At 38.0% G+C, this 20,987-nt stretch overlaps 1 protein-coding gene across 8 annotated transcripts in view; it reads left to right on the top strand.

The window, feature by feature from the left end:
* The window catches only part of ZMYND11 (zinc finger MYND-type containing 11), a 119,831-nt gene extending 100,195 nt beyond the window's left edge, over nt 1-19,636 (top strand). For 4 of the 8 annotated variants that reach the window (XM_081933771.1, XM_081933772.1, XM_081933775.1 and 1 more), the window contains 11 exons: nt 1,417-1,509; nt 2,339-2,426; nt 3,333-3,388; nt 4,554-4,631; nt 5,802-5,920; nt 6,053-6,169; nt 7,450-7,657; nt 8,480-8,587; nt 12,058-12,330; nt 14,194-14,379; nt 16,800-19,636. In XM_081933771.1, coding sequence (XP_081789897.1) covers nt 1,417-1,509; nt 2,339-2,426; nt 3,333-3,388; nt 4,554-4,631; nt 5,802-5,920; nt 6,053-6,169; nt 7,450-7,657; nt 8,480-8,587; nt 12,058-12,330; nt 14,194-14,379; nt 16,800-16,922 — 1,449 coding nt within the window. In that variant the 3' untranslated portion in view covers nt 16,923-19,636. The remainder of the gene's footprint in view (nt 1-1,416; nt 1,510-2,338; nt 2,427-3,332; nt 3,389-4,553; nt 4,632-5,801; nt 5,921-6,052; nt 6,170-7,449; nt 7,658-8,479; nt 8,588-12,057; nt 12,331-14,193; nt 14,380-16,799) is intronic. The other 4 variants (XM_081933776.1, XM_081933774.1, XM_081933770.1 and 1 more) reach the window with 3 other exon arrangements.
* The last annotated feature ends 1,351 nt before the right edge of the window (nt 19,637-20,987 follow it).

The raw sequence follows: 20,987 nt of genomic DNA, 5'->3' as shown, positions 1-20,987 counted from the left end.
ATATGTTTTAGTCTCCAGTCCCCTAACCATCTTTGTTGCTCTTCTCTGCACTCTTTCTAGAGTCTCCACATCTTTTTTACATCGTGGTGACCAGAACTGAATGCAGTATTCCAAGTGTGGCCTTACCAAGGCATTATAAAGTGATATTTTGATGAAAACTGGCATTTCTGGTTTTTAGCTAAACCACATCATAGTGAACAATGGGTTTGCTTAATGACTTCTGTAGCCTCTTTATGACTACCATATTCACATAATGACTGCTGCAAAAGTTGCAAATTGGAATACATATGTTTTACAACCATTACAACTTATAACAATAATGGGGAGGCTCCATTATGATTGTTTGTATAAATCGGCTTTGGAAATGGAACAGGAATCATTTTCTACCTTCCTGTTTCCCCTTTCAGTATCTTTGTTTTATTCTCCTACCCCCCCCCCTTCTTGAATTCACCCAGAAAAAGGGAAATGGGGAAAAAAGTATAACATAAAAAATACATTGTGGGAGCCGTATCTATGAATATGAACTGAAACTTCGCAGTTTCACTCCTGTTTAAAATACACTCTGTAGATGAGCATAATTCTGTTCAGCAGATGTTCACATCTGAGACAAGCTTGAACAATTTTCAGCTAATTAAAAGAGAATTTTCTCACTAACAGTTGGACACATATTAAATGCCATGCCTGTGAAAGAGTCACAACTTAAGTGCAAGGGATTTCCACGTGTCTTCTCTGTTTCAGCATCTCCATTCTTTTCTAATCCTGCCCATTATTCAGAGACATATTTGTTGGCATTTTTTTTACAGCTAAAGTCAAAGAAAATCTATTCCATCTATTTTCAAATTTGATTTTAAGTCAATGTTTCTGCAGGGTTTTATTGTGCATCCTTCACCACTCTTCCTTGGAACATTTTATAGTGCCCAGGGTTTATTTTCCATTTAATTTTCTATTATTTCAGTTTTCGTCCACACACAAAATTTGTGGTGATAGAATAAATAGAGTAACTCTATAGCTTCATGATTTTGAAATTTAGTGGTTTAAAGGAATATTTGAAAAGGACAACCAAGGTCTTAATTCTTACCAATACAGTTAAATCTCAATTTGCCAAATTCTGTTTTGATTAATCTTCCATATAATGTTTTATCCACTGTGTATCTCCATATGTATTACTTAAAAAGTCAGCATTTTCAGCCATCAAAACTCTTGATTGGAAATATTGGCAGGTTTAGGGTTTTTGTTTCTTGATTATGCCTTTCAAATCCCTACATGTCAATCTTTTTGGAGTAGAACTGTTTAAAAATTTTAATTTGTAAACTGGCATGTAATTCAAATGCTTACGAACTTTGTAAAAGGCTATCTTACTCTTTTTTCTTGTCAGAATAGCAGGTTTCTAAACCAGTATTTTCGGTCAATTTTTAGGCCATTGATCTAAACAAAAAAGGCAAAGACAACAAGCACCCAATGTACCGTCGACTAGTACACACAGCCGTTGATGTTCCAACCATACAAGAGGTATGTCCCTATATAGTTCAGAGCTACATGCAACAGAAGAATATTTGCAGTTTTCAGATAACCGTGTTTTTCGGAGTATAAACAGCACCGGAGTATAAGACGTACCAAGGTTTTGAAGAGGCAATTTTTTTAAAAAAAAAATTTTTGCACTCTGCAGACCTCTCAAAAACAGCCCGTTTTTTAAAAAAGGGCATGAATAGCCTTTAGGAGGCTTGTAGAGTGCTCCTGGTGGGGTGGAGGCAAAAAATGACCCATTTTTTGCGAAAACGCCCCCCCCTTTTTTTAAAAGGGCATGAATAGCCTTTAGGAGGCTTATAAAGTGCTCCTGGGGACTTGGGGGGGGGAGCAAAAAATGGCCCGTTTTCCTAAAAGCTATGCACAGCCATTTTGATAAAGGGGCGGGGTTTTAGGAGGCCAAAAATGCTGTATTCAGTGTATAAGACGCATCCAGATTTTTAGCCTCTTTTTTGAGGGAAAAGGGTGCGTCTTATACTCCGAAAAATACGGTAATCTCATTTTGGAACCCCCAATATCCACACCTGGAAATCCAATTTTATTCACTTCTACTTAGAAGCAGTTTGTATGAGTTACTTAGAAGAAGGTCTAACTTGAAAGGACTACTAGGTCTTCTTTATATGGAAATGCTTTAAGCTGAAAGATGAGACCAGAAGCAAACTAAAGCTACACATTGCACAATTTCACAACTTTAAGGTCCCATAAATTACTCTGTAGAATCTGTAATTAAAAACATACTTTTACATGTGTGCTTATTCTGATTGCTGGACAACGCTAATGAATGTTATAAATAATTCTGTTTCAATCTATATAGAAAGTAAATGAAGGAAAATACAGAAGTTATGAGGAATTTAAAGCAGATGCTCAACTTCTTCTACACAACACCGTGATTTTTTATGGAGGTAGGTAGGGACTGATTGGACTTAAAAATAAGATCTTCGAGGAAAGGACATCTTGAGGGTAGAATTGATTATAAAGAATAGAGAGTGGGTGAGAACTTTACATTCTGCTCACTTTTACTTCTCCCTCAAAGCTGAATTAGACAAAGTCATAAAAGTTTAAGGCAACATGATGGGTCTTTATTACTTCCACTGTTAGAAAGCAGATACTTGAATGGAGGATGCACTTGTCATGAGCTTCCCAAAATGCATCACAAGGAATGTTGTAGGAACAATTTGTGGAATGCACATAGTTCTTCCTTACCAACTGTCTTGTTAACGACCATTCAAAGTTACGATGGCATATGGCAACCAATCATTGACTTTGTAAACATTGCAGTGTCCTATAGTCATTTGTGTGTTTCACGACTGGCGTGCGACAGATAGAGTTAATAGAAAAGGCAAAACTAAAATTTTAACTTGATGTAATGTGATGTTTCACTTAATGGCCAAAGAGGAAGTGAGATCATAAGTTCATTGTAGTCAAATGTTTCATTTAGTAATTTGCATCACTTAGTAATAGAGTTGCTGTCCCAGCTGTGATTGCTAAGCAAGGACTAAGTATCGGTCTTTTATTTAAGCCAGCACATCTTATGTTTTTTTCTTTTTAATTAATCTTATTCAGAAATATTTAATTTTCTTTACACTATGAAATATCCAAGAAGATCTTTAAAATATTTGCCAAAAGGAAAAAAGCTTGTCATGTACAATCTCTGCTTATTTAATTCATTAGAGCTTTAAATCAGGTTGAAGGGACTGAGGGGACTCAGGTTTTGCAAACTGATGGGGCCTCCAGAATTCAATTGCCAATTGTTTTTCACCATATTATTTACAAAGACTTAGATGTTTGTGGGTGTGTTCTTTTTACAGTGGACAGTGAACAAGCTGATATAGCCAGGATGCTTTACAAAGATACCTGCCATGAGGTAAGTAATAGTTAATCATGTTGGTGACTTCTGGGCAATTGTTTTATCATTTTCCATATACCCCCGGTTTCATTTGTTTTGAAAATTGTTATGGATATCAGAAACAAACTTAAAAAATACACACTGCATTTTCATAGGTTAAAGTTCAGAAACTAATTCCCCATGCAATTCCAAATCCTTATCATGAGTAAAAAGAGCTAATTTTTAAAAGCTAAATAACATTTTTATCTTATCTGTCAACAATAACATAAATAAAAATAAGTAATTAGAACAATTTTACATGACTTCTATATTGGTACCTCTTTTAGAACAGGTGTTTTTTTCAAAAACAAATTCACTCTTTGATTTCAATGAAAAGCTAAAACACCTAAACCAGGGGTGTCCAAACTTGGGAACTTTAAGACTTGTGGACTTCAACTCCCAGAATTCCCCAGCCAGCATGGCTGGCTAGGGAATTCTGGGAGTTGAAGTCCACAAGTCTTAAAGTTCCCAAGTTTGGACACCCCTGACCTAAACAATGATGGTGGATTATACTCCACATATTTTAAAAGATAAAGAGTACCAGAATAATTTGAATGTACCAATATATTTATGTATGGTTATATGATTTACCTGTATTGAATAATTTTGTTTCATCCTTAGAATAAATAAAGGTTCTCACAACATAAATAAATAAAGGTTTACAACTTTTTGTTCAGTTTATACTGCTAATATGTTTCTGAAATTATTAGAGGCCAGTTAAAAATCATATCTTCAAAGAATAGTGGATACACCATATATGATTGACAGCACAGAATTTATTATTCAGTTTTTGGAAAATGTAATTACTTTTGACTTGGATCCTAAGTTATGGATAAGTACCCAGTTTCTTTTGATAATAGTACTAGGTTGGCAGAATGGAAAGGCCAATGGTTACTACTTTGGTTTCTCAAAGTTTAAGGATTTGCTTTAAAATTTGACCAAATATTTTTTATATATAATACGATATGGAAAAGGTCTGATTTTACTTAATTTTTCCTTCTCTTTTCTCCTTTTTGTGGTTTTTTTCATGAAACAAATAAATTTTCAGAGAAAGAAAATGAGGAATTTTTTTTACAATTTTAGTTCTGCATTCCAGCATTTCAGAACATATGATGACAAGTACTTTTTCTTTTCTCCCCCTCAGTTGGATGAACTTCAGCTTTGCAAGAACTGTTTCTATCTATCAAATGCGCGTCCTGACAATTGGTTCTGCTATCCTTGTGTAAGCTTACTTTTTCTCATAACTGAAATACAGAATCTGCTGCCCCGAGAAATGGTGATGGAAATTAATCCCAGCTGTTTCAAAGAATGGGATTAATTGAGGATATAAATACAAAACAAAACTGTAAAAAAGTTAGTTCTGTAGCCACCACTAGGTGGAGCCATCTTCATACTAGTACAAAGATAAGGCCAGTTGTCCCAGTGAGAGATCAAATGTTTATATTTCCTTGACTACAGTGGTCAATTCCTGTCTACCTGGCATTGGGGAAAGGATTGATGCTATAACAAAGCCTTGCCAGTATTTTCCTGGCTTAAGGGCTCACAGAGTAAAAGCATTCCTTGGAGAAAGTGGATGAACGCTCTCTATTCCCAAAATAACAATCTATAATTCATTGCGTGTGCTTGAACACTGCCAAGACCATCTGTAGTGAGCAAACCATCTTATCAGTTTTTGTATGTTGTGCAAAGAAGGCCAGAATCTTCCATTTTAGAAGTCATAATTTCCAAATTGTGGAATAAACATCAGTTAAGCATTCAGAAACATTAGTTTAAGCCACATTTTTTTAACACTTGCTTCTGAGATTTAGTTCACCTGCACAGCTTCCTCATTAGTATTAGATGTTTCCCGGGCACGAAGTAACACAATGCCAATTTTTGCTGATAAGAAGGAACATATATTTGCTTGAAGCCTCAATGAACCAGAGTTTCTTTCCTCTAAATTAACAATGCTTAGAAACTGCCAGGACAATGTTAATTTGTTATACCGTGTGAGTATGGTCTGTTAAACTATGCTGATACTGGTGTTATGTAGATCAAACTTTTTAAAGTGTTGATCACTGTTGTTAAGTCTTAGTTAATGGGTAGGTTTTGTTGTGGAGTCCTTGGTGCTCTCTCCGTTTGGTTGTTTTCTTGCAAACTTTTCATAACACAGCTAGGCAAGCCACTTGTATATATGAACCAGAGCCCACTCTCTTGCAGCACTGATGATGTTAGCTAGTTGGGTAATGGAATGTTTTCAAGAAAACCACCAAGGACCTCACAGTTCAAACCTGAATTCCAAATATTCTTTTGAGTTGGTAAGCTTTATTTTCATTATGTGACATGGTTATACCGAACACCTGCCAAGTCAGAAATACTTCTGTAACTGGTACCATATTCCTTTAATTTGTAGATACCAAATCATGAACTGGTGTGGGCCAAAATGAAAGGCTTTGGATTCTGGCCTGCAAAAGTCATGCAGAAAGAAGACAATCAAGTTGATGTTCGCTTTTTTGGCCATCACCACCAAAGGTATTTTCATTCTTGCAGTGTCTCTTGTATACTGAGACAACCAGCACACCCCTGGGTGTGGTTAATGGTGTGGATTCATCCCAGACTGATGCAGGTTCAAATTCACTTGAACTTTGACCCATTCTTTCTCAGGCCAATCAACCACACTGGATTGCCTTTGCAAGATGAAATTGGAGGTGGAGATGTTGTGGAGCTTCAACTGGAGGAAAAAGATCTAACAAATAAACAACAGTGCGCTTCTCTTTCTAGGTGTGGTGAAATGTCTGGATTCCTAGGAGGGAGAGGCTGCATTCCTGGGGACTAAAAGACAGCAGAATTTAAACAGTTTGGTTGAGGGAAAGATAGTTAAGATAGCTCCTCCCTAGAGATTTTCAGATTATATCTCTACTGATGGAAATGGTTGCTTTAGTTTGGCAAGATTTCTGTCTAAGGGTGAAGGACAATCAAGGACACTGCTTGAAGGTCACTCTGTGTCTTTCTTGATTTTTTGGGGGGCCTGATACTAAGACTCAGTAAAGTTCTAGTGTTCTCTTAACCACAGAGGCCAACTGGCACCAGTCACTTTCAGGCACCCTAGGCCATCTCATAAAGTGGTTTTGGTAGGAGAAATAGGAGTAGGGAATCGTTGCATATGTCATCTTGAGTGGAACAAAGTAAAGTGAGACATAATTCCATTAAATAACTGCATGTTTTGTCTTCCTGACATTTGTGACATTAGACAATCTGAATCCTAAACAACCTGCCAAAGAATTTGCTTCCTAAAATTGAAACAGGAATGCAGATAGTGGTCAGCTTTACAACTGTTTATTTAATAACTCTTCAAAGTTACAACGGCACTGAAACAAGTGACTTATAACTAGTTCTCACACTTATGGCCGTTGTAACATCCTGACAGTCGTATCTTCAAATTTTAGGAGCTTTGCAACTGGCATGTACATATTTTCAGTGGTTGCAGTGACCAGAGTCCAGGAGTTGCAACATTTCCAGGGGGCTTCTGACAAGCAGTCAATGGGGAAAGCCAGGTCCACTTAACAGCTACTTGATTCACATAACAACTGTAGTGATTTGCTTAGCAACATGGTCAAAAAGTGAATCGTGCCCCATTTGCAAAGTTGTTGAGAGTTACCTGTAGTCTTTAATATAATTCAGATTCATTTTTTTCCTATATCATAAGCTGTGATGTCATTGTGGAGCACCTAGATACTAATAAAGTTAAACATATTGAGAAGCTGTAATTGCACATAGAAATAACTGTTGCAGTTTGGACTAGGAGAAAATGAAAATTGAAATAGAATTAAAGTTAACATTGGGGGTATGTGAAGAGTATGGCAGGGCGGGGGAGACTCAATGTTGTATCTATGACCTCACCATCAAAACCCAATGGAGAAGACTCTTTTCATCATTTAGGTAAGATTTGCGCTCTTAGAGTTGAATGGATGTTTGGCATAGAAAAGGATGATTTGAAAACTGAATTGGCAGCCACCTTCAAAGGATGTGCTTAAGTGTATCTTTTCATTTTCATTGTCGAGGGCCTGGATTCCTTCAGAAAATATTCAGGATATCACCGTTAATATACACCGGCTACACATAAAACGTAGCATGGGCTGGAAAAAAGCATGTGATGAATTAGAGCTACATCAGCGTTTCCTTCGGGATGGCAGATTTTGGAAATCCAAAAATGAGGATAAAGGAGAAGAAGAAGCAGAATCAAGCATTTCTTCCACCAGTAACGAGCAAGTGAGTAGATGGGTTGCATTACCCCAGTTTATATATCCCAGTTGCAGTTGATTATTGAAGTTTGGCTGTTTCTTTAATCTGCTTTTTTTCTTAACGCAGATCTGGAAATCCATATATCATATGGAAAACTCTGCACCAGGTTCCGGATCTAACATAGTCTGTCTTTACACTGCTTTTAATTGCTGTATTTGATCAATAGATTTGCAATAAAAGCAATTCTTTCCTCTTTGGACTAATTCTAGAATTGGCATCATTGTTTGTACCTGAAGTATAAATTTTAAGTCTCTTCTGGAAACTATTACTTGCTTATTTTTAAATGAATAGTTTATAGAGTGATTCACATTGGGTTCAAATTCCAGAGTAATTGTGGAGTTTAGATTTTGTTCGCATTGTTGTTTTAGGTGGATGTAACTATTAGCCTTCTTTGTGGAGCTTTGTATCTCTGCCTGCTTTTTTCCAACTTCATTACATAAACAAGTTACAGCATGCCTCTGTTCTGTTTCTCAGATAAAAAAATTCCAGATAAAAAAACTGTCTTGATAATGGACTTTTTTCATGTACTCTAAAAACTTATGGGCATAGCAATTAAGAGGGTGAAGCACCTTGGTATCTAGCTATATTAATTTGGGAACTGGGATTTTACCAAATTTTGCAATTCAGTTCATGGCCAAAGATAGTTGATAATGATAAACATTTATTTTATTAGTTGCATTTTTTAAAAAATTAAATCAATATTTTTGTAACAAAAGAGACTGGCTTCTTATAGACAATTCTAAATGAGTATTTTTTTATTATTTATTGTTTCTTAATCCATTTCCCTAGCTAAAAGTTACTCAGGAGCCAAGAGCAAAGAAAGGAAGACGCAATCAAAGTGTGGAACCTAAAAAGGAAGTAAGGAACAGCATGGCAATTAAATACATGCACTTGTGGGTGAGGGAGAAAACATTATTCAAGCATTTTTCTTCTGACTGTTTACAAATTCATTTTCTTCATGTTTTATAACTCAGAAAAGTGATGATCATTTCTTAAAAGAGCATGTTTTAATCTGTTTTTATTTTCTTCATTTGGAAGTATTCTTTTATTTCATTTTTTATAGTAGCTGTACAGGTGAAACTCAAAAAATTAGAATATCGTGCAAAAGTTCATTTATTTCAGTAATGCAACTTAAAAGGCGAAACTAACATGAAAGAAGACTCATTACGTGCAAAGCAAGATAGTTCAAGCCGTGATTTGTCATAATTGTGATGATTATGGAGTACAGCTCATGAAAACCCCAAATCCACCATCTCAGAAAATTGGAATATTACATGCAATCAATAAAACAAGGATTGTACATAGAACAATATTGGACCTCTGAAAAGTATAAGCATGCATATGTACTCAGTACTTGGTTTGGGCCCCTTTTGCAGAAATTACTGCCTCAATGCAGCGTGGCATGGAAGCTATCAGCCTGTGGCACTGCTGATGTGTTATGGAAGACCAGGATGCTTCAATAGCGGCCTTCAGCTCTTCTGCATTGTTTAGTCTCATATCTCTCATCTTTTTATTGGCAATGCCCCATAGATTCTCTATGGGGTTCAGGTCCAGCGAGTTTGCTGGCCAATCAAGCACAGTAATCCCACAGTCATTGAACCAGGTTTTGGTGCTTTTGGCAGTGTGGGCAGCTGGAAAATGAAGTCAGCATCCCCATAAAGCTCATCTGTGGAAGGAAGCATGAAGTGCTCCAAAATCTCCTGGTAGACAGCTGTGTTGACCCTGGTCTTAATGAAGCATAGTCCTGTTGCTCCGTGGTCCAAAATCCTCTTTTCTGATGAGAGCAACTTTTGCCAAAAGCACTAAAACTGGTTCAATGACCGTGGGATTACTGTGCTTGATTGTCCTCTTCATTCTTCCTCCATACTCAGGGTCCTTGGTTTCCAAATGAGATGCAAAAGTTGCTCTCATCAGAAAAGAGGACTTTGGATCACTGAGCAACAGGACTTTGGACCACTGTGCTTCATTAAGACCAGGGTCAACGCAGCCGTCTACCAGGAGATTTTGAAGCACTTCATGCTTCCTTCCGCAGACAAGCTTTATGGGGATACATTGCCAAAAGCACCAAAATCTGGTTCAATGACCGTGAGATTACTGTGCTTGATTGGCCAGCAAACTCGCTTGACCTGAACCCCATAGAGAATTGCCAAGAGAAAGATGAAACACATAAGACTGAACAATGCAGAAGAGCTGAAGGCTGCTATTGAAGCACCCTGATCTTCCATAACACCTCAGCAGTGCCACAGGCTGATAGCTTCCATGCCACGCCGCATTGAGGCAGTAATTGCTACAAAAGGGACCCAAACCAAGTACTGAGTACATATGCATGTTTATACTTTTCAGAGGTCCGATATTGTTCTATGTACAATCCTTGTTTTATTGATTGCATGTAATATTCTAATTTTCTGAGATGGTGGATTTGGGATTTTCATGAGCTGTAAGCCATAATCATCACAATTATGACAAATCATGGCTTGGACTATCTTGCTTTGCATGTAATGAGTTTTGTCTCATATATTAGTTTCGCCTTTTAAGTTGCATTACTGAAATAAATGAACTTTTGCACGATATTCTAATTTTTCGAGTTTCACCTGTATATTCCAAATAGGTTCTTTCTTATAATTTCAAATAGTGATTTGGAATTGATTCCAACCTATCCATCCTTAATAGAGATAGTCTCTGAAGCTATAAGGTTTCATGCTGGTTCACTTCTGCCTATCTATAATTTAGCTTTGCCAGTGTTAACATGCATAGATGAGCTTAGGTTTTAATCAGTTAGAATCCTTGTTTGAACCAGTTCGCAAAAAGAAGGGGGGGGGAATGGGCGATGTATGCATTATGAATACATGTATTTGTTAGTTGCAAAGTTGTGTCCGATACATTGCGACCCCATGGACAACATTCCTCCAGGCCTTCCTGTCCTTTTGGTACTGTCCGTGGGGTTTTCATGGCAAAGATACTGGAGTGGGTTGCCATTTCCTTCTCCAGTGGATCACGTTTTGTCAGAACTCTCTGCTATGACCTGTCCATCTTGGGTGGCCCTGCATGGCAAAGCTCATAGCTTCATTGAGCTTTGCAAGCCCCTTCGCCACGACAAGGCAAAATCCATTAAGAATACATGTATGGACCCCTTCAATTGCTGAGTATCTTCAGAGTTGCCTAAATTCCTATTCTGTATGGTTATAATACTAGTTTAGAGGCACAGTGGCTTAGTGGCTTAATGATGCCAGAAATAGTCTCGCTCTGCCGGTTCGAGCCCTAGCATGGCAAAGCTGAGTAAGTTCCTGTCACTAATAGCTTCTGTCCACCTAATAGTTTGAAAGCATGTTCTATGTAAGTAAATTGGTAGGTAATTTCGTTAGAAAGATGAGCTGGCACTCTTTGCAGGTAGTCAGATTCCTGATGCCTCTGAACTTTCCCAGTTGCCTGTTTGCGAGGCAGCTCTGGGAAGGAAAGGGGCCTTGGGTGATGCTGCAGGAAGACCTACTTGTCTTTCTCTCTGGTGTGAAGCCAGCTTGCCCTTCTGGGGCACACTTTGGGAAATGCACAAGTGTGTCCTATAACAGAGCAGATACTTTGGCAATTCAAACTACTATTCTGCCACAGCATTGTGGTCTCTTAGCTATTGTAGCAATGTCATAGAGTAATAGTAATAACAATTAATGGAGATTTGCAGAACTTAGTAAATTTGGAAACCAGTAATAATATTTTATAATGATGAATCCTTGGTGTTGTCTGAGCTTGCTTGTTTTCTTGCAAATGTTTCATTACTCTAGCTAGGTAACATCATCAGTCACAGATGATGTTACCTAGCTTGGGTAATTAAATGTCTGCAAGAAAACAAGCAAGCTTATACAGCACCAAAGGGTTCCTCATTTCAACCCTGAGCTACAAATGTTCTCGTTTGATATTATATAATGCATATGTGGGCTCCTTGTTGGGTTCTGGGTTTTTCCTTTCAGACATTTCATTACCCAACTAGGTAACCTCATCACTGCTGCCTTGATGGTTTATCTAGTCGGGGAATGAAACACCTGCAAGAAATCAACCAAACTCAGAGATCATCAAGAATCCCCCAGTTCAACTCTAAGCTGCAACTATTTTCTTCTGTCGATATTATAATGTGTGTGATTCCCCCTACCCTTCATTGTATGAAATAATGGTGGAGTCATTGGCATGATAATGTTTTAATTGTACAATGTAGCATTACATTTTTGTCTTTAAAGAACACCCCAATTAATTTTTACCTAAGTAATATTTATAATTATGTTAATTCAATTCACATTTTTCAGTCTTTATCTCTCTGATCTAAATGGTTGTAGACCTTCTCATTGGCCATGTTAGTGACACGTTTTTTGTTATGTTAGGAGCCGGAGCCTGAAACAGAAGCAGTCAGTTCAAGTCAGGAAATTCCCACAATGCCTCAACCCATTGAAAAAATTTCAGTCTCAACCCAGACTAAGAAATTAAGTGCCTCTTCCCCTAAAATGCTGCACCGGAGCACCCAGACAAATAACGATGGTGTGTGTCAAAACATGTGCCACGAGAAATACACCAAAATCTTCAGCGACTTCAAGGATAGAATCAAGTCTGATCACAAGAGAGAAACTGAGAGGGTTGTGCGAGAAGCTATTGAGAAGGTAATTAACTGGTTTGATGGCATCTTGAGAATAATTCTAATTATTCATTGTTGCTGAAATTTATTTCTATATATACCTCTTTTCAATTGTTCGGGACTGGAAGGCGGCTCCTTTTCTGTATGAAGATGATAATCCCCTGGCTGATCACTGTGCAATTAAACTCTTCTAAAATTGATCATTTTAGACAAGAAGTCTGTGATGTCTTCATGGCAACAGTGGGAGAATGGCACAAATTTCATTCTCCTTGCATGTTGCGTTGTGATGCAGAATGACCCAAGTGGATGTGATTTGTGCAAAGACATCTTGATGTCCCCATCACTTTGTCGTCATTGGGGAATTCTACTGGGTGCCTAGGTCTCATGGATGGTCTCCAATAAAGAAAAATTACAGGAATCTTCATAGAGGATCTGAGCTGAATTTGCTCTTAATTCAAACCATTCTGTGGTCTGTGTTCTGCTTAATGCAGGGGTGTCAAACTCGCGGCCCACAGGCCAGATGTGTCACGCTCTGGCTGCACCCACCCCTGATTTAGCAAAGGGGGAAAAGTCACAATATGTCATGGGACAATGACGTGATGACACATGTTTGACACCCTGGCTTAATGTGTCCCATATTGCTTAGTTTTGGCAGCAATAATTTAAATATGGGATTGGTGATGAAACATAGTGAGTGGGTTCAAACCCCCTATTGAATGCAGAACAAACAAATCAAACTCTGGTTTAATTTGTATGTACTTTACATAGTTGCCAAACTTGAACAGTACAATTCTGGGAAGGTGGCAAACATGCTGGAAGTCTAGCATTTTTTTTCTCCTGTGGATAACTGAATACTCCGGGTGGATGTGCTTTACTCCACTGTCACCAGTGGTGGTTCCTTCTTTTTCAGTTGGAGCCCTGCAATTATTTGAAGATGAGTGCTAGTAGTCCGTCTTCCACCTAGATGGATCTAGGCCAGGGGTGAAGTGTACTTACCTTTGCTACCTGTTCACAAATGTGAGCATGCACTCTTGCTCCGCTCGCACTCTCCACCTCTGCGTATGCTCAGGACCTTCCGCGCATACGCAGAGAGTCAAGAACAGACATAATAACATCCTGGTGGGTGGGCAGAGCCTGCTACAAAGGACACCTGAAAGGTAAGTAGAACAGCGAGGGAGGGGGGTCAGCTGTGCAACACGATTTAGATGAGCTAGAAAGCCGGAAATCCTTCTTTCTAGCTTATATAAATCATGCGTCACAGCCGGGTCACCCGAACTGTAGCATTTTTTTACTACCGGTTCTATTCGGGTGAACCGGTCCAAACTGGTAGCATTTCACCCCTGGCCTAGGCCCCTTAGGGTTCAAGGGAAATGCTTTTGTTAGGAGCAACTTAGTACAAGTACAGATAGTCCTTGACCTACGACCACAATTGGGTCCAAAATTTCCACTGCTTATTAAGACAGTTGTTAAATGAGTTTTGTCCGTTTTATGTCCTTTCTTGCCATGGTTGTTAAGTGAATCACTGCAGTTGTTAAATTAGTAACCCGATTGTAAAGTGAATCTGACTTCCCGGTTGACTCTGCATGTCAGAAGGTCGCAAAAGCTGATCACATGATCCCAGGACATTGCTACCGTCTTAAGCATGAATCAGTTGCCAAGCGCCTGAACTTTGAACACGTGTACCATGGGGATGCTGCAGCTGTCGTAAGTGTGAAAAAACGGTCAGAAGTCACTTTTTTTCAGTGTCATTGTAACTTTGAAGGATTGCTAAACAAATCATTGTTAACTCGAGATTGCCTGTAATGCTGTGTTAAGTTGCCTTTTGGAGGAAGAAAGAGTTGGAAGCACCATCTGGGGCCATTCACTCACCTGCCTTTTAACATTCCAGCTGCGTTCAGAGATGGAGGAGGAGAAAAGGCAGGCTGTGAACAAAGCCATTGCAAATATGCAGACTGAGTGTGACCGAAAGACAAAGCAGGTAAAGGAGAAATGCAAGGAGGAATTTGTAGAAGAAGTTAAGAAGTTAGCCAGCCAGCACAAACAGCTGATCTCTCAGACCAAGAAGAAACAGTGGGTAAGCAGCACTACTGGTGGATTGGCTCCTTGGGCCGTTATCTTCTGTGTTCCTATCTCTGTTGGCGATGTTCCATAATAAGAACACTTTGGGATAATAAGCACATTTTGGGGACCCATTTTTTACTTCTGCTGTCTCTGCGATCTTAGCTTTCCATTTGTTGATTTCTCTGATGAATTTACTTATGGCAGGTGCAAGTAAGCTTTTACCATGAGCTCCAGCAGGCACCCCTAGCATGTCTCCTGTCTTTTCCTACCACAGAAGTCCTGTGAAGTGTGTTGGGCAGAAGGTTCTCCAAGCTGAATGGGAATTTGGAGTCTGATTTGTTCAACCATCAGTACATTAGCTTTGTATTTGCCTCTTCTTCGTCCTAGTGAATGTTGTAGTGCAAAGTACGAATGTCAGTGACCATGTGGATAAATCCCAGCTCCCTTGTGACATTGCATTGGGCTTTTGATTGCAAGTTCACATTTGCCATTCTGGGCTTTGTGGACAACCCTGTGCACAACCATTTTATAATTCTCTGCTGCCTCTTTTCACTTGGGATCTGGTTTAATTCAGTGAAAGAGAGTCCCTCTGCACTGAAGTTGTTTGAGGAGGTAAGAAGACCTCCACCGTCACTACGTTAATTTGTTTGTCTAACTTGAGCTTCTATTCTGAGTTATACTGTAGAAATGTTTTTCTTATCTGACAATGATTTACTGCGCATGTCTCCTAACACGTTTCATAATACGTCACACATTCTTGTACTTTCCTTCTGATCTTCCGTTTGCCTGCCAAAGGAGGTGGGCAGCAATTACTCTTGCCAGAATGTAAGAATTAGAGAGTAAGCTTTATTTTTATTTTCATATTAAAGTTTGTTTTCATTAGAACATGTTCTCGAGTTTTATTTATTCCTTATTCAGAGATATGCTACTTGGAAGGGCTGCGATCCGCACCTCGTTGATTGAAGGTGGGGGGAAATTTCCTCTCCTTCACAAATTGGTAGCAGAGGATGGTTTCGATCCATCGACCTCTGCTACCAATTTGTGAAGGAGAGGAAATTTCCCCCCCCACCTTCAATTAACGAGGTGCGGATCGCAGCCCTTCCAAGTAGCATATCTCTGAATAAGGAATAAATAAAACCCGAGAACATGTTCTAATGAAAACAAACTTTAATATGAAAATAAAAATAAACTCCAGGATCATTAGAATGAATCCTGGACCAGTCAATATCTTCCTCAAAATTAGCAGATTGTGAAATGACAATTACATGTTTAGGATCAATAAATTTGCTCCATTTTGAATTATCATCAATACCCATAAATCTCAGTCTCTTTGCTACTGGACCTCCTTTTCTTCTTTGAGCTAAGGGAATGTTCACCATAGTGCATGAACCAAAAATGTGGAGGTTCTTGAGATCAGGCTTGTAGCCATTCATCATGTAGAAAGGAGTTTGATTGATTACACTGCTCCAAGTATGGTTGACAATGTAATTTGCATATTTGATAGCTTCACCCCAGTATATGTTACTGAGATTGGCATCTTCTAGGAGACAACGCATCATGGTTTGCAGAACCCCTTGTCTTCTTTCTACGACTCCGTTATGAGCCGGTGTATATGGAGCGATGTTTGATGTGGGCACAGAAGGAGAGGAAATTTCCCCCCACCTTCATCCATCCTATGCTGTCTGCCTCTCTGGTTTTAGTTTTTATAGATCTCTTCTGAACTTTAATTGTTCTTATAGTTAATTTTTTGCCATTTGTAAGCTGCCCACACTTGCCTTGTTGGTGACATGGGCAGCATATAAATTTAATAAATAAATAGTCCCTCACTGTTAAGTATACCAGTTATAAGTCCATACTGGCCATTTTGGGATGGAAGTAAAAGAAGCCCACATACCTGGACATTGCCAAGTTAGGACATATTGCCCTCAACCATTAAGGTGATGCTGGCACATTTGTTGGTTTTAGGTCTCTAAACCAGCATTTAAAATCATGATTGGTTGTTGGCTGGCTGATTCTCCCACTCAATTAACAAATGGAGCTTAATGTAGGAATGTGTTGTGCAAAGAGCGGCATGATGGCCTACTGGCGAAAATACTCACCTCCCACTCAGAAGTTTGAGAGTTGAATTCTAGGAAGTGTCTGTTTCTCTCCTCAGGTGCAAAGAAGAAAATAACTGCTGGGAACTCCATGTAGGCATCAGGAAAGGCTTCCGGCCAATAAATGCTAAGCTCTATCCAATTGCCCCAACTACAGGGTTGTGAAAAGGGAGTTTTCTGTTATGTAAATCCAGTGTACCAAATGGAATGTGGTTATTTTAGATTTACAACAAATTGCAAGAAACTATTCCTACAGAGAATAAAGGAGGATTTAGGAGAGTTTAGTATGGAGAAAAAGAGGTTGTATTTCATAATGATTTTTCCTCTGTCCCCTCAGTGCTACAACTGTGAAGAAGAAGCTATGTATCATTGCTGTTGGAACACTTCCTATTGCTCCATCAAGTGTCAGCAGGAACACTGGCATGCTGAGCACAAACGTACCTGTCGCCGGAAAAGATGAAAGCTTCCTCACCTCCACCTGTTGCCCTGATTCAGTGCTTTCCTCTAACACAGCAGGTGCTGGGTATCGTCTCTAGTTTTTCATGTTGGTTTCCAAGGGGTCAGAATTAATGTGAATTCATTCCCCATTATGATTAATTCTTATTATTATTATTATTACACCAGCCTTGAAAACACTTTTTCGTAAAAAAAAAAATTTTTTTTTTGCACAGTTAAATTTCAGCCTTGTGTTTTGACACTCTGCTTCCAACGGTCATTACCTTGTGGCCCTCTTCCCCCTTTCTTTTTTGCTGAAAAGGTAATTTGAATCTCAGTTGGAGCACATTACTTTTTGATAAATTTTAACTGAGGGAGTTTGTTGCATTTTCAGCAAATTATTTAAAAAAAAAGGATTCACCAAAACAAGGAAAGGTGATAGGAACATTTTCAAGAGACCTGAATGTAATAATAAAATAGAAAAAAAAGCATACTACCTGGATATAAGAGACGTTAATAATTCCAAATGGTTTTCTTTAGCTTAATTTACTGCTTTGAACGCATTATCTCTTGGCTTGGGTATACATTTGAATTTTGGGATCAGGGTTGACACAGCAGATGCTAGTCCTGCCACTTTTTAATGTTCTTTTTTTTCCCAATTGTGTTTGTTCCATTATTATTTTTCTTCATCATTTAGCTTTTATAATGAAAATATTAGCTTTGATCTTATTGTTTCAAAATCACCAGGGATTGGGTAGTAGGCTGAGCCAGATCTTAAGGGGGGTGGTGGGGAGTAATATTTAAAATTTAAATTTTTGCACATTTCATCCTTCTAATACGAATACTTGTAAAAAGAAAGCCAAAAACTGAAAGAAAGAAAAAACACCCCCACAAGAACCGCTCAATTTTACGTTTCATCATATATGGAGTTCAGAGGTTGAGGCATACAAAGAAAAAGCTTAATATTTGTCCTGCCCTTTTTAACCCCTTCCAGCCTCTTGTCCCCCATTTTTACCTTTCGAAACACTAGTTGATTATTAATCTGATTTATGCACTCAAATAAGAAATTAAGTCCGAGGGATGGGGAAGCACTTAAGTTTCACAAAAGCAGTTATGTCTGTAATATTTGGTTATTGCCATTTTTATGCTAGAATGAAGAATAATGCATGTTAATTTTCCTGTATTAAAGATGCTGTGATTTGTAAAAAGTTTGTCTTTTGCGGAATGTTTGGATAAAGAAGTGCTACCAATAGGAATGGATCGATAGTTGAAAAGTGATTTTTTTTCTCCTTCTCTTCCCTCCCTTTTGTTTATTTTATGTATAGGTATATATATAAATTTATATATATATATATATAAATTGCATCCATGTTCAGAGACATTTTTTTTATACAAGGTGTAAACTTTATTTAACCAACTTATCTTCTAATGCTCTTGCCATTGTAGGGTTCTTTTCAAGATGGTCTTAAAATTCAACCAATTTCCCCTGAACATTCTTTTTCCAAGTTCAAACAAAGTAAATTGTAAATATTTATGTAGACCTTGGATATTTATTGAAAGTGATAATACAATGAATCATACAAGTAGGAGAAAAGGATTTTGGAAAGAAATTTATCTGAAGTTTGCTAGGATCAATCAGAAGATTAAATTCCTATTAAGCTTCCTGTAATCTATTGCTATGGTCTAGAACAGTGTTTCTCAACACAGCAACTTTAAGATGGTGGACTTCCACTGTCTTAGGAATTGTGGGAGTTGAAGTCTTTCACCTTAATGATGTTCAAGTTGAGAAGCATTGATATTGATCATTAAGCGAATAATGGCAATTGAAGTAGAGTGCCAGTTTTCATGAGGAACTTGGAAAATTCAGGCCACTTAGCCTGAGTTTAAACGAGATAGAGTTAGTAAAATGAGGGCAGTATCTCTATATTTGCCAAATTTCATGGCAAATGGCTTGGAATGCCTAGTTGCCCCATTTATCCTGGTGGACCTTCATTATTCCATCACCCTGTAACCATTCTCTAAAATGGACGGGTCTGGCAAAGAAGCACCCCATACAAATGGAGCCTCGGTGCTCCCAAATAGAGGTTAGCTCGTGCAAATACTAACTTTATCTAATGACTTAAATTTTTTAACAATTAAGCAATTATGTTATGACTATATATAGGAGGCATTCACCCTAGAGCAAGTGCAACAAAGAAACACCCTTTGATTGTTTTATTATTGTCCCTCTTCACCTTACTTAAAATTAAGAAAACCTTCGGTCCAACCCTATAAAAACAAGTTTTTGTGAAAACTATTTTTTGGGGGTATAAAATCATTCCGGGATATGTAATATTTAACTGAATAGCTGCATGAAAGTAAAATTTGTGGTTTTTTTGCCTTTTTTTTCTTTTTGTCTCTGTTGACACGGTTGCACATTTTCAAGTTATTACAGTATGAAAACTGTGGGGTTTTTTTTTTAAATCAACAAAAGAACAAGAAAAAAATTGTGGCCTGGTTTTGTATAAGTTTTAGGGGAAAGTATTGTTTAGAATTCCTGATTTCAAACATCTTTTTTTTTCCTGCAAATCATAAATCTATATTAAAGTGTTGAGCTTAGCCACTATGCACATTGTAATTTACTCATTGTGGCTGTCCAGTCTATGACGCATTCTGGCATTTTGTAAGCTGCTCTGACTAGCAACATATAGAGTCATTAAATGTGTTAACATTGGTTAATAAATGTATTTGAAAAGGCAACGGCGCCTTCTCGTTTTTTGTCTTCATTACTTTCGACCTTTCCTAAGTTAACGCAAATTACACACATTGTCATCAAAGATTTTTGTAGTATTGTTGGCTACTTTACTCTGGAAAAGGATGGCATCTGATAAATGTAACAGCTTGTTCAACATGGTGTCAATTGATTGCTGTCAGCTGTTAGAACTTCCCGGAATACTATCTAAGATATTAAATACAAGAATGGGGAGTGAAAAAAATAATACCACCCTTTAAAAATGATGTTGAGATAGAAGTTCCACTTAAAATGTTTTCTGCTAAGAAGGTCTCTGACAAACTAAGACATGAAGGCTTTCATTTTAGTTTCTTCTCCTATATTCATTCATGCTGTCATCAAAGAAGTTGCCACAGGCAGAATCATGTTTCTTCTTACCTCCTTGATCCAGCTACCTAAGGACATTACTTCTTCACCTGTTTATCAAAATGGACTATATGTACATCTTGCATTATCATAACGAACATAAGTTGGCTGGAATGGTAGAGATTAGAAAGCATTGGTGGCACTGGTTAGAATGCAGTACTGCAGGTTATTTCTGCTGACTGCCAACTGACCGCAATTTGGTAGATCGAATCTCATCAGGCTCAAGGTTGACTCAGCCTTCCATCTTTCCGAGGTGGGTAAAATGAAGACCCAGATTGTTGGGGGCAATAGGCTGACTGTAAACTACTTAGAGAGGGTTGTAAAGCACTGCAAAGCGGTATACAGGTCTAAGTGCTATTGCTATATCACACCACAAGCTTCCATGTCCAGTTGACTGGTTCTTTCCAAACCGAGTCCAGAATAAATTGGATTGATCCTCATCTTCGCAGCACTTGGGATTTTACTGATTTCTTTACAAGTACAAAATCTTCAAATTTCTGCTTTACTTTTTTTTCCAAATAATTAGGTGATAGTATCATTCCGACATGCTTTCAGTAAGTCAGTGATACAGATAACATGTATATGAATGGTTCCGAATCTGATTATATGTAATCCTTCACTTAACAACCATTTATTTAGTGACAATTTGAAGTTACAATGCCACTGAAAAAAATGACTTACAACCATTTTTTACATTTATGCCATTGCAGCATCCCCATGGTTACATGATCAAATTTGGAAACTTGGCAATTGACTTTTATTTATGATGGTTGCATTGTCTTAAAAAGGAGTCAGTGTCATAAATACAAGTCATGTGATCACCTTTTGTGAACTTCTGGCACAGCTGTTTGCAGCATTCTGTGGTCACACAACCGAGTTTTACGACAGCTTTGCCAAAACTGGCATCTGCTTTCAATTTTCAGCAAATCTGGGATCCCAGCAAACCATTGTTCA

This window comes from Natrix helvetica (genome assembly GCF_964273705.1).
Source record: "Natrix helvetica genome assembly, chromosome: Z".
NCBI classification, from domain to species: domain Eukaryota; kingdom Metazoa; phylum Chordata; class Lepidosauria; order Squamata; family Natricidae; genus Natrix; species Natrix helvetica.
Note: the sequence above shows the minus strand (reverse complement) of the source record. Positions and strands in the feature narration are given on the sequence as shown.